General features: G+C 55.4%; 1 protein-coding gene across 1 annotated transcript in view; it reads right to left on the bottom strand.

Annotated features, from left to right (window-relative positions):
- The window catches only part of LOC140065253 (cell adhesion molecule 4-like), a 235,166-nt gene that overhangs the window by 32,257 nt on the left and 188,215 nt on the right, over positions 1-14,694 (bottom strand). Inside the window, exons 2-5 of the mRNA XM_072112851.1 lie at positions 12,236-12,382; positions 8,642-8,794; positions 8,248-8,382; positions 8,006-8,167 (exon numbers count right to left, since the gene is read on the bottom strand). Of these exons, the coding sequence (XP_071968952.1) occupies positions 8,006-8,167; positions 8,248-8,382; positions 8,642-8,794; positions 12,236-12,382 (597 nt within the window). The remainder of the gene's footprint in view (positions 1-8,005; positions 8,168-8,247; positions 8,383-8,641; positions 8,795-12,235; positions 12,383-14,694) is intronic.

The raw sequence follows: 14,694 nt of genomic DNA on the forward strand, positions 1-14,694 counted from the left end.
GAGACACCAGGCCCAGGACTGAGGGGGCGCAGGGTGACGCCAGGCCCAGGACTGAGGGGGCGCAGGGAGACACCAGGCCCAGGACTGAGGGGGGGACAGGGTGACACCAGGCCCAGGACTGAGGGGCGCAGGGAGACACCAGGCCCAGGACTGAGGGGGGGACAGGGTGACACCAGGCCCAGGACTGAGGGGGCGCAGGGTAACACCAGGCCCAGGACTGAGGGGGGGACAGGGTGACACCTACCCAGGACTGAGGGGGCACAGGGTAACACCTACCCAGGACTGGGGGGGGACAGGGTAACACCTACCCAGGACTGAGGGGGCACAGGGAGACACCAGGCCCAGGACTGAGGGGGTGCAGGGAGACACCAGGCCCAGGACTGAGGGGGCGCAGGGTGACACCAGGCCCAGGACTGAGGGGCGCAGGGAGACACCAGGCCCAGGACTGAGGGGGCGCAGGGTGACACCAGGCCCAGGACTGAGGGGGCGCAGGGTGACACCAGGCCCAGGACTGAGGGGGGCAGGGGAGACACCAGGCCCAGGACTGAGGGGGGGACAGGGTGACACCAGGCCCAGGACTGAGGGGGCGCAGGGATACACCAGGCCCAGGACTGAGGGGGCGCAGGGAGACACCAGGCCCAGGACTGAGGGGGTGCAGGGTGACACCAGGCCCAGGACTGAGGGGGGGACAGGGTGACACCAGGCCCAGGACTGAGGGGGCGCAGGGATACACCAGGCCCAGGACTGAGGGGGCGCAGGGAGACACCAGGCCCAGGACTGAGGGGGCGCAGGGAGACGCCAGGCCCAGGACTCAGGGGGCGCAGGGAGACACCAGGCCCAGGACTGAGGGGGTGTAGGGAGACACCAGGCCCAGGACTCAGGGGGCGCAGGGAGACACCAGGCCCAGGACTGAGGGGGTGCAGGGGAGACACCAGGCCCAGGACTGAGGGGGGGACAGGGTGACACCAGGCCCAGACTGAGGGGGCGCAGGGAGACACCAGGCCCAGGACTGAGGGGGTGCAGGGAGACACCAGGCCCAGGACTGAGGGGGGGACAGGGTGACACCTACCCAGGACTGAGGGGGGGCAGGGTGACACCAGGCCCAGGACTGAGGGGGCGCAGGGAGACACCAGGCCCAGGACTGAGGGGGCGCAGGGAGACACCAGGCCCAGGACTGAGGGGGCGCAGGGAGACGCCAGGCCCAGGACTCAGGGGGCGCAGGGAGACACCAGGCCCAGGACTGAGGGGGTGTAGGGAGACACCAGGCCCAGGACTCAGGGGGCGCAGGGAGACACCAGGCCCAGGACTGAGGGGGTGCAGGGAGACACCAGGCCCAGGACTGAGGGGGGGACAGGGTGACACCAGGCCCAGGACTGAGGGGGCGCAGGGAGACACCAGGCCCAGGACTGAGGGGGTGCAGGGAGACACCAGGCCCAGGACTGAGGGGGGGACAGGGTGACACCTACCCAGGACTGAGGGGGTGCAGGGAGACACCAGGCCCAGGACTGAGGGGGCGCAGGGAGACACCAGGCCCAGGACTGAGGGGGCGCAGGGAGACACCAGGCCCAGGACTGAGGGGGCGCAGGGAGACACCAGGCCCAGGACTGAGGGGGCGCAGGGAGACACCAGGCCCAGGACTGAGGGGGCGCAAGGTGACACCAGGCCCAGGACTGAGGGGGCGCAGGGAGACACCAGGCCCAGGACTGAGGGGGCGCAGGATGACACCAGGCCCAGGACTCAGGGGGCGCAGGGAGACACCAGGCCCAGGACTGAGGGGGCGCAGGGTGACGCCAGGCCCAGGACTGAGGGGGCGCAGGGAGACACCAGGCCCAGGACTGAGGGGGGGACAGGGTGACACCAGGCCCAGGACTGAGGGGGCGCAGGGAGACACCAGGCCCAGGACTGAGGGGGGGACAGGGTGACACCAGGCCCAGGACTGAGGGGGCGCAGGGTAACACCAGGCCCAGGACTGAGGGGGGGACAGGGTGACACCTACCCAGGACTGAGGGGGCACAGGGTAACACCTACCCAGGACTGAGGGGGCGCAGGGAGACACCAGGCCCAGGACTGAGGGGGCGCAGGGTGACACCAGGCCCAGGACTGAGGGGGCGCAGGGAGACACCAGGCCCAGGACTGAGGGGGTGCAGGGTGACACCAGGCCCAGGACTGAGGGGGCGCAGGGTGACACCAGGCCCAGGACTGAGGGGGCGCAGGCTGACACCAGGCCCAGGACTGAGGGGGTGCAGGGAGACACCAGGCCCAGGACTGAGGGGGCGCAGGGAGACACCAGGCCCAGGACTGAGGGGGCGCAGGGAGACACCAGGCCCAGGACTGAGGGGGCGCAGGGTGACACCAGGCCCAGGACTGAGGGGGCGCAGGATGACACCAGGCCCAGGACTCAGGGGGCGCAGGGAGACACCAGGCCCAGGACTGAGGGGGCGCAGGGTGACGCCAGGCCCAGGACTGAGGGGGCGCAGGGAGACACCAGGCCCAGGACTGAGGAGGGGACAGGGTGACACCAGGCCCAGGACTGAGGGGGCGCAGGGTAACACCAGGCCCAGGACTGAGGGGGGGACAGGGTGACACCTACCCAGGACTGAGGGGGCACAGGGTAACACCTACCCAGGACTGAGGGGGCGCAGGGAGACACCAGGCCCAGGACTGAGGGGGCGCAGGGTGACACCAGGCCCAGGACTGAGGGGGCGCAGGGAGACACCAGGCCCAGGACTGAGGGGGTGCAGGGTGACACCAGGCCCAGGACTGAGGGGGCGCAGGGTGACACCAGGCCCAGGACTGAGGGGGCGCAGGGTGACACCAGGCCCAGGACTGAGGGGGTGCAGGCTGACACCAGGCCCAGGACTGAGGGGGTGCAGGCTGACACCAGGCCCAGGACTGAGGGGGGGACAGGGTGACACCAGGCCCAGGACTGAGGGGGCGCAGGGAGACACCAGGCCCAGGACTGAGGGGGCGCAGGGAGACACCAGGCCCAGGTCTGAGGGGGCGCAGGGTGACACCAGGCCCAGGACTGAGGGGGTGCAGGGTGACACCAGGCCCAGGACTGAGGGGGCGCAGGGTGACACCAGGCCCAGGACTGAGGGGGTGCAGGGTGACACCAGGCCCAGGACTGAGGGGGCGCAGGGTGACACCAGGCCCAGGACTGAGGGGGCGCAGGTTGACACCAGGCCCAGGACTGAGGGGGTGCAGGCTGACACCAGGCCCAGGACTGAGGGGGCGCAGGGAGACACCAGGCCCAGGACTGAGGGGGTGCAGGCTGACACCAGGCCCAGGACTGAGGGGGCGCAGGGTGACACCAGGCCCAGGACTGAGGGGGCGCAGGGAGACACCAGGCCCAGGACTGAGGGGGCGCAGGGAGACACCAGGCCCAGGACTGAGGGGGCGCAGGGTGACACCAGGCCCAGGACTGAGGGGGGCAGGGTGACACCAGGCCCAGGACTGAGGGGGTGCAGGGAGACACCAGGCCCAGGACTGAGGGGGCACAGGGTGACACCAGGCCCAGGACTGAGGGGGCGCAGGGTGACACCAGGCCCAGGACTGAGGGGGGCAGGGTGACACCAGGCCCAGGACTGAGGGGGTGCAGGGAGACACCAGGCCCAGGACTGAGGGGGCACAGGGTGACACCAGGCCCAGGACTGAGGGGGCGCAGGGAGACACCAGGCCCAGGACTGAGGGGGGCAGGGTGACACCAGGCCCAGGACTGAGGGGGTGCAGGGTGACACCAGGCCCAGGACTTAGGGGGCGCAGGGTGACACCAGGCCCAGGACTGAGGGGGCGCAGGGAGACACCAGGCCCAGGACTGAGGGGGCGCAGGGAGACTCCAGGCCCAGGACTGAGGGGGTGCAGGGTGACACCAGGCCCAGGACTGAGGGGGTGCAGAGACACCAGGCCCAGGACTGAGGGGGCGCAGGGAGACACCAGGCCCAGGACTGAGGGGGCGCAGGGTGACACCAGGCCCAGGACTGAGGGGGCGCAGGGAGACACCAGGCCCAGGACTCAGGGGGCGCATTAGACTGTAAGGGGAGGGTTACCACGTCCTCCTGTGTTGCGGATCCTCCCCCGCCTGATGACTTCTGTGTTGGAGACTTATTCTGAATATTCCTCTTCATTATGTCCGGGGGTCATTTACAGGTGACAAGTCCATTAACCATCGATGTTCCAGGAGGAGGGGGACGTGCGCCGTCAGCTGCGCCTCGTTTGTGTAATTAGCAATGACGCCAAACAGGTCAATAGCCGGGGGTCAACGAGGCGCCGCCAGGGTCAGTGAGTATTACACTGATCTGCCTGCAGCTTCAGGGGTCGTTATCCGGATTTAAGGGGATTTCTGCAGGTCAGTCGGGTCGCAGGAGGTCGCGGTTATAGGAACTGGAAGTTGTTTGGGTCGGAGTTATTGATTATTAGTGATGGACAGATGAGACTTAGCGAGAGATAATGATAAGTAACGTCTGAGATCTGGAGACCGGGGGGATTAGGCCCCACATGACCCCGGAGTCCACCAGGAGCCGAGGACCCCCGACCGAGGCAGCAGGTGCAGGTATAGGGCAGTGCAGGCCACGGCTCAGAACCTCGCGCCATACAATATGGTATAGGTCATGTGATGTAGGCTGTGCACCATATGGCGGGTGGGGGCTCACACTGGACGTCCAGCATGTATTGTCTATGTATATATGTAATATGGGTGATGTGTTGTAGGCTGTGCACCATATGGCGGGTGGTGACTCATACTGGACGTCCAGCATGTATTGTCTATGTATATATGTAATATGGGTCATGTGATGTAGGCTGTGCACCATATGGCGGGTGGTGACTCACACTGGATGTCCAGCATGTATTGTCTATGTATATATGTAATATGGGTGATGTGCTGTAGGCTGTGCACCATATGGCGGGTGGTGACTCACATTGCACGTCCAGCATGTATTGTCTATGTATATATGTAATATGGGTGATGTGCTGTAGGCTGTGCACCATATGGCGGGTGGTGACTCACACTGGATGTCCAGCATGTATTGTCTATGTATATATGTAATGTGGGTGATGTGCTGTAGGCTGTGCACCATATGGCGGGTGGTGACTCATACTGGATGTCCAGCATGTATTGTCTATGTATATATGTAATATGGGTGATGTGCTGTAGGCTGTGCACCATATGGCGGGTGGTGACTCACATTGCACGTCCAGCATGTATTGTCTATGTATATATGTAATATGGGTGATGTGTTGTAGGCTGTGCACCATATGGCAAGGGTGACTCACATTGCACGTCCAGCATGTATTGTCTATGTATATATGTAATGTAGGCTGTGCACCATATGGCGGGGGTGACTCACATTGCACGTCCAGCATGTATTGTCTATGTATATATGTAATGTAGGCTGTGCACCATATGGCGGGTGGTGACTCACATTGCACGTCCAGCACGTATTGTCTATGTATATATGTAATATGGGTGATGTGCTGTAGGCTGTGCACCATATGGCGGGTGGTGACTCACACTGGACGTCCAGCATGTATTGTCTATGTATATATGTGCTGCAGGCTGTGCACCATATGGCGGTGGTGACTAACATTGCACGTCCAGCATGTATTGTCTATGTATATATGTGCTGCAGGCTGTGCACCATATGGCGGGGGTGACTCACATTGCACTTCCAGCATGTATTGTCTATGCATATATGTGCTGCAGGCTGTGCACCATATGGCGGGGGTGACTCACATTGCACGTCCAGCATGTATTGTCTATGTATATATGTAATATGGGTGATGTGTTGTGGGCTGTGCACCATATGGCGGGTGGTGACTCACATTGCACGTCCAGCATGTATTGTCTATGTATATATGTAATATGGGTGATGTGCTGTAGGCTGTGCACCATATGGCGGTGGTGACTCACACTGCACGTCCAGCATGTATTGTCTATGTATATATGTAATATGGGTGATGTGCTGTAGGCTGTGCACCATATGGCGGGGGTGACTCACATTACACGTCCAGCATGTATTGTCTATGTATATATGTAATGTAGGCTGTGCACCATATGGCGGGGGTGACTCACATTACACGTCCAGCATGTATTGTCTATGTATATATGTAATATGGGTGATGTGCTGTAGGCTGTGCACCATATGGCGGGGGTGACTCACATTACACGTCCAGCATGTATTGTCTATGTATATATGTAATGTAGGCTGTGCACCATATGGCGGGGGTGACTCACATTACACGTCCAGCATGTATTGTCTATGTATATATGTAATATGGGTGATGTGCTGTAGGCTGTGCACCATATGGCGGGGGTGACTCACATTACACGTCCAGCACGTATTGTCTATGTATATATGTAATATGGGTGATGTGCTGTAGGCTGTGCACCATATGGCGGGTGGTGACTCACACTGGACGTCCAGCATGTATTGTCTATGTATATATGTGCTGCAGGCTGTGCACCATATGGCGGGGGTGACTCACATTGCACGTCCAGCATGTATTGTCTATGTATATATGTAATATGGGTGATGTGTTGTGGGCTGTGCACCATATGGCGGGTGGTGACTCACATTGCACGTCCAGCATGTATTGTCTATGTATATATGTAATATGGGTGATGTGCTGTAGGCTGTGCACCATATGGCGGTGGTGACTCACACTGCACGTCCAGCATGTATTGTCTATGTATATATGTGCTGCAGGCTGTGCACCATATGGCGGGGGTGACTCACATTACACGTCCAGCATGTATTGTCTATGTATATATGTAATATGGGTGATGTGCTGTAGGCTGTGCACCATATGGCGGGTGGTGACTCACATTGCACGTCCAGCATGTATTGTCTATGTATATATGTAATATGGGTGATGTGCTGTAGGCTGTGCACCATATGGCGGTTGGTGACTCACACTGGACGTCCAGCATGTATTGTCTATGTATATATGTAATATGGGTGATGTGCTGTAGGCTGTGCACCATATGGCGGTTGGTGACTCACATTGCACGTCCAGCATGTATTGTCTATGTATATATGTAATATGGGTGATGTGTTGTAGGCTGTGCACCATATGGCGGGTGGTGACTCACATTGCACGTCCAGCACGTATTGTCTATGTATATATGTAATATGGGTGATGTGCTGCAGGCTGTGCACCATATGGCGGGGGTGACTCACATTACACGTCCAGCACGTATTGTCTATGTATATATGTAATATGGGTGATGTGCTGCAGGCTGTGCACCATATGGCGGGGGTGACTCACATTGCACTTCCAGCATGTATTGTCTATGCATATATGTGCTGCAGGCTGTGCACCATATGGCGGGGGTGACTCACATTGCACGTCCAGCACGTATTGTCTATGTATATATGTAATATGGGTGATGTGTTGTAGGCTGTGCACCATATGGCGGGGGTGACTCACATTGCACGTCCAGCATGTATTGTCTATGTATATATGTAATATGGGTGATGTGCTGTAGGCTGTGCACCATATGGCGGGTGGTGACTCACACTGGATGTCCAGCATGTATTGTCTATGTATATATGTAATATGGGTGATGTGTTGTAGGCTGTGCACCATATGGCGGGGGTGACTCACATTGCACGTCCAGCATGTATTGTCTATGTATATATGTAATATGGGTGATGTGTTGTAGGCTGTGCACCATATGGCGGGGGTGACTCACATTGCACGTCCAGCATGTATTGTCTATGCATATATGTAATATGGGTGATGTGCTGTAGGCTGTGCACCATATGGCGGTGGGGACTCACATTGCACGTCCAGCATGTATTGTCTATGTATATATGTGTTGTAGGCTGTGCACCATATGGCGGGTGGTGACTCACACTGGACGTCCAGCATGTATTGTCTATGTATATATGTAATGTAGGCTGTGCACCATATGGCGGGTGGTGACTCACACTGGACGTCCAGCATGTATTGTCTATGTATATATGTGCTGCAGGCTGTGCACCATATGGCGGGGGTGACTCACATTGCACGTCCAGCACGTATTGCGTCTGCTTCTTCTGGCCGCGCAGGGCCGGGTGCGAGGCCTCGCAGGTGACGATCTCGCCGTTGTCCCTCCTCTCCACGGAGATCTGGACGCTGTTGGTGATGCTGAAGGTCTTGATGTTTTCCTGTTTGCTGGTGACTCCTGGGGGGAAGAGACGTCAGACATGAGGCGAGCGCTGGGACCCCCCTCCCGTGTACACACCTGGCCCCCGCTGTCCTCACCCTTCAGTTCTCTGCGGTCCCGGTACCAGCGGAGCGTGGCTTCTGGCTTGGTTCTGGGGGCGGAGCAGATGAGCTCCACCAGCCCCCCCTCCACCGCCTGCTCCTTCACCTCCACCACAGGGTTCTCTGGGGGGACTGCAAGACAAGACGCATCAATGTATGAAGCTGCTGCGTCCTCACACTGCTGTGCTCTGAGCATTACTCTGCTTCACAGCCCCATCCCGCTGAATAGTCTGCAGGAGCTGGGGAAGGGATTGGGTAGTGTTCTAATGCAGAGAGCACAGAGCACAGCAGTGTGAGGACTGCATCATCATTACTAGAGCCATTAGTAGTGATAGTGTTATCATGTGCCTCCTCCGGTGACTCATCTCTGGAGGCGAAGGCGTGTACTCACCCAGCACGGTCAGCGTTGCGATCTGGTGATGCGTGTCCTCCGTGTACAGCTGACAGAAGTAGCCGCCCTCGTCCTCCAGCTTGGCGTTGGACAGATGGATCTTCACCTGTTTCGGCGTAAACTCCACCAGCTGGAAACGCTCGTCTTTTAAAGCTGGAAACAGGAAGAAAAACACTGTGACACTGGCACGACACTGCATCCACGGAGACACAGGACACTTCAGGGGAGAAGGGGAGTGGTCACAAGAAATATAACCTTGACTGCACAGAGCACAGAGCACAGCAGTGTGAGGTCTGATTACACATCTCTCCAGGGACAATACATAACACTGGCTGCAGAGAGCACAGAGCACAGCAGTGTGAGGTCTGATTACACATCTCTCCAGGGACAGTACATAACACTGGCTGCAGAGAGCACAGAGCACAGCAGTGTGAGGTCTGATTACACATCTCTCCAGGGACAATACATAACACTGGCTGCAGAGAGCACAGAGCACAGCAGTGTGAGGTCTGATTACACATCTCTCCAGGGACAAAACATAACACTGGCTGCAGAGAGCACAGAGCACAGCAGTGTGAGGTCTGATTACACATCTCTCTAGGGACATTACATAACACTGGCTGCAGAGAGCACAGAGCACAGCAGTGTGAGGTCTGATTACACATCTCTCCAGGGACAGTACATAACACTGGCTGCAGAGAGCACAGAGCACAGCAGTGTGAGGTCTGATTACACATCTCTCCAGGGACAATACATAACACTGGCTGCAGAGAGCACAGAGCACAGCAGTGTGAGGTCTGATTACACATCTCTCCAGGGACAGTACATAACACTGGCTGCAGAGAGCACAGAGCACAGCAGTGTGAGGTCTGATTACACATCTCTCCAGGGACAATACATAACACTGGCTGCACAGAGCACAGCAGTGTGAGGTCTGATTACACATCTCTCCAGGGAAAATACATAACACTGGCTACAGAGAGCACAGAGCACAGCAGTGTGAGGTCTGATTACACAACTCTCCAGGGACAATACATAACACTGGCTGCAGAGAGCACAGAGCACAGCAGTGTGAGGTACGATTACACATCTCTCCAGGGATAATTCCTATCACTAGTGTCATTCCTTACTGTCATTTTGACCTTCTATTTATGAACAAGGAGGCTCAGGATGAAAATGGATACAGGTCAGAGTCAGAGGGCATCCCGTGGCAATGGGTGGCATCAGTCTTTCATCCCTGGAGGTGCCATAGACACGTTTCTTAATCTAGAGAGGGCGTCTATCTCCCCCTCCTCGGGCGCCATTGAGTGTCGGCTGCAGATGTCTGGATAAATTTAGAAGTGGATGAGAATGATCCGAGATGACGGGAGGGGAAGCTGCACCATTAACCCCTCAATCCGCCCCGGACATGGATGATAATGGTAACCTACAATACTGACATCTCTAATCACCCCCATCATCCCTCATTCACATTGTTCTCCCTCCTGCACTTAGTGACGCCCCCTGCTGGCTAATGCTGTATATGAGCTGCCAAGAGGAAGCGGACAGGGAGGTGACATCACTTCTTACATTTCTGCTGTCAGTAACTAGAGATCTGTACAGACAGGGAAACCATCAGCAGGTGTGACCCTACCGACTCCAGCCAGTGCTATGTATTGTCCCTGGAGAGATGTGTAATCAGACCTCACACTGCTGTGCTCTGTGCTCTCTGCAGCCAGTGTTATGTATTGTCCCTGGAGAGATGTGTAATCAGACCTCACACTGCTGTGCTCTGTGCTCTCTGCTGCCAGTGTTATGTATTGTCCCTGGAGAGATGTGTAATCAGACCTCACACTGCTGTGCTCTGTGCTCTCTGCAGCCAGTGTTATGTATTGTCCCTGGAGAGATGCGTAATCAGACCTCACACTGCTGTGCTCTGTGCTCTCTGCAGCCAGTGTTATGTATTGTCTCTGGAGAGATGTGTAATCAGACCTCACACTGCTGTGCTCTCTGCAGCCAGTGTTATGTATTGTACTGGAGAGATGTGTAATCAGACCTCACACTGCTGTGCTCTGTGCTCTCTGCAGCCAGTGTTATGTATTGGCCTGGAGAGATGTGTAATCAGACCTCACACTGCTGTGCTCTGTGGTCTCTGCAGCCAGTGTTATGTATTGTCCCTGGAGAGATGTGTAATCAGACCTCACACTGCTGTGCTCTGTGCTCTGTGCAGCCAGTGTTATGTATTGTACCTGGAGAAATGTGTAATCAGACCTCACACTGCTGTGCTCTGTGCTCTTTGCAGTCAGTGTTATGTATTGTCCCTGGAGAAATGTGTAATCAGACCTCACACTGCTGTGCTCTGTGCTCTCTGCAGCCAGTGTTATGTACTGTCCCTGGGGAGATGTGTAATCAGACCTCACACTGCTGTGCTCTGTGCTCTCTGCAGCCAGTGTTATGTATTGTCCTGGAGAGATGTGTAGTCAGACCTCACACTGCTGTGCTCTGTGCTCTCTGCAACTAGTGTTATGTAATGTCCCTGGAGAGATGTGTAATCAGACCTCACACTGCTGTGCTCTGTGCTCTCTGCAGCCAGTGTTATGTATTGTCCCTGGAGAGATGTGTAATCAGACCTCACACTGCTGTGCTCTGTGCAGCCAGTGTAATGTATTGTCCCTGGAGAGATGTGTAATCAGACCTCACACTGCTGTGCTCTGTGCTCTTTGCAGTCAGTGTTATGTACTGTCCCTGGAGAGATGTGTAATCAGACCTCACACTGCTGTGCTCTGTGCTCTCTGCAGCCAGTGTTATGTACTGTCCCTGGGGAGATGTGTAATCAGACCTCACACTGCTGTGCTCTGTGCTCTCTGCAGCCAGTGTTATGTATTGTCCCTGGAGAGATGTGTAATCAGACCTCACACTGCTGTGCTCTGTGCTCCCAGCAGCCAGTGTTATGTATTGTCCCTGGAGAGATGTGTAATCAGACCTCACACTGCTGTGCTCTGTGCTCTCTGCAGCCAGTGTTATGTATTGTCCCTGGAGAGATGTGTAATCAGACCTCACACTGCTGTGCTCTGTGCTCTCTGCAGCCAGTGTTATGTATTGTCCCTGGAGAGATGTGTAATCAGACCTCACACTGCTGTGCTCTGTGAAACAGTTGGAGAATCCAGGAATATAAATACATATTTCAAAGTTCTACTGCTACTGAAGCTCTGATTACACATCTCTCTGAGGACAATACATAGCACTGGCTGCAGAGAACGCAGCTGTGTGAGAACATCCCCCCCTTCCACGTCACTTGGGGTAGCTACAATCATGGAATATAAATCCATATTTCACAGTCCTGCTGCTACTAACAACATACACAAATGTGTGATTATACCTCTTTCTAGTGACAACACCTAACGCTGTCTGCAGAGAGCTAAAAACACAGCAGTGTGAGAACATCCCCCACCCCCAGTGCACTTGGGGTAGCTACAATCATGGAATATAAATCACAGTCCTGCTTCTACAAACAACATAAACATTTCAGACTGGACAATGAGAGCTCGGCCTAGGGGCCACCTGTGTGAGCATAGCCTTAAAGGGCCGGCGCCACCTACTGTACCCCGCACTCACCTCTTGTGCCATTGAAGAAGAGGGTCTGCCGGGAGGGATTCTGGATGACCACTATGGACCCATCGTACTGGTGTAAGCGGCAGCTGATCTCCGCCGTCCCCCCTTCTACCACCGTCACGTTCTCGGCCTGGACCTCCTGAGCGAACGCTGCAAGACACAAGGAACATCCCGTAAGGTCACAGCACAAAACAGACATAACAGTTATCAAGACCCCCGGAGCCCCCCAAATGAAGAAAACATAGAGACATAGAGCGCCACTGTGGTACCTAGAGCTCCCCCAGCAGGGGAAGTGTCCTATCCGTGGTACCGCAGGATAGAGGGGGTTAATAATGTAGCAGGACGCCACCATGGTACCCCCAGGGTAAGTGTCCTATCAGTGGTACCGCAGCATAGAGGAGGTTAATAATGCAGCAAGGCGCCACCATGGTACCCCAGGGGAAGTGTCCTATCAGCGGTACCGCAGCATAGAGGGGGTTAATAATGCAGCAGCCGCATCATATCATATTAATCATTACAGAGAATTAGAAGCCCCCCGGCGCCCACAAATCTCAGCGATTGGCGCTGCACATGGTACACGGAGCCACGGACTGTGCGGTCTGCAGGGGGACATCACAGCGGCAGCTACATCCATCACATCCGACACCCGGGGGCGGCCGACCGCTCATAAAACCTGCTCATTATCAGGGACTCCCCCCAAATATTTCTACTGCTGGTGTAGAGACGCCACGGGGCCCACGGTCACACCATGGGCTCCTACCACCTGATCAAGAATGATAGTCTGTGGGTAGGAGTTGTGGAGCAGAATAATACACAGAGCACAGCAGTGTGAGGACACAGCCCCAGGAGCTACAATCCTGGAATATAAATCTCATTTTCACAGCAATGATATTAAACAAATTTCACTCCACGGATGCAACCCCACACTGTCAGCAGAGAGCTCATAGCACAGCAGTGTGAGGACACACCTCACCAGTGCACTTGGAGAATGTACTATTCATATTTCACAGTCCTGCTGCTCCTGACAACATACACAAAGGTCTGATTACACATCTCCCCATGCATAATACATAGCACAGAGCACAGCAGTGTGAGGACACATGCCCAGTGCATCATAATCTAATGTCGGACAATCTGGTTACAGCAGATAAGAAGTGAGAGGTTGTCTCCAGCGTATAATATACGAGATGTATAATGGTGCTGCAGGGGGGATTATAGATGGGGGGGGGGGTCCTACGTAATAAATATCCTTATAGTGAGCCCGCCGCTGTGGTGGGTAGTAATGTCTGTACACTTGTGGGGTGTATGGAGGGGATGGAGACGCCGCTCAGCGCAGGTACGACACTGCGCCAGACACTAATGAGAGCGCAGGCGGGGGGCGCTGACTCCATCACTCGGTGCAGACTTATATATCTTTGACATATCTAAAAATCGCAAAAAGAGGCAACTTCTAACAGTGATGGTGAGTGTACGCAGCTCCTCCGCTGGCCCATGTATCTCCATGGTTACAGATACATTTATCTGTACACACCGGCCTCTATAAATGGTTATCCGGGGCTATTACATATGTGATGGTGGATACAACAACTGGCAGGAAGACATTCTACACTTGTACCTCCATTTTATCAGGTTTTATCAAACTTGACCCTATCAACCAATCAGAGCACAACTTACATTTCTAAAACTGCTGTGGAAAAATGAAAGCTGCCCTGTGATTGGTTGCTATAGACAACGAGGCCTAGTTCACTCATGACGGACTATGAGATCCCTCCGGGGCTTCTTCAGACATTTTTATTTCAAAATAAAAGTTGAATTTGGGTTGGTTGCTCATGTAATCTTTATTTTAGCTTCGTTATAAATAAATATTGGATTCTGATTGGTTGCTACTGAAACGGCGTCTACCTTTTGTCCCCTTTTGTGATGAATCTGCTCCTAGTGTTGGCTCTGGGCTAGGAATGACCCAGATGGTACTGTGAATAGGCCGGGGTGACAAGCCCCTCAGGAATAGAGATTATGGGCTCCATATCTGCGCGTGCCTCTAGTGCATTGTGGGGGGTAATCCCCCAAAGACCTGACTGGATAGACCACCACGTATCACACCCCGGACGCATCGCCTCTCATCACAACACAGAGATGCAAACGTCAAAAAGAAAACAGAAGGAACAGAAAAGACAAAAAGTATTAACCCCCCCTGCTAAAGGGTTAGCACCACAACTCCCAGCATACCCTGTGCTGGGGGTTGTAGTATGCATGGCGATGACCGCAGATTACTGTTACGCAGTTCAGAGTATTTAGAGAGAGTAACAAGGCGCAGACTAGCAGGAATCCTCACAGATGCGATGGTGGTCAGGTGGAGGCTCCACTTTGGAAACATGGCGCCCGCTGATTATAATTATTATAATTAGCGGTAAAAGAGAAGAAGGCACTTGATGGCGGCGGCTGCGTATAGGAGGGCATATGCT

The sequence above is a fragment of the Engystomops pustulosus genome, chromosome 6 (assembly GCF_040894005.1).
Source record: "Engystomops pustulosus chromosome 6, aEngPut4.maternal, whole genome shotgun sequence".
NCBI classification, from domain to species: Eukaryota; Metazoa; Chordata; class Amphibia; order Anura; family Leptodactylidae; genus Engystomops; species Engystomops pustulosus.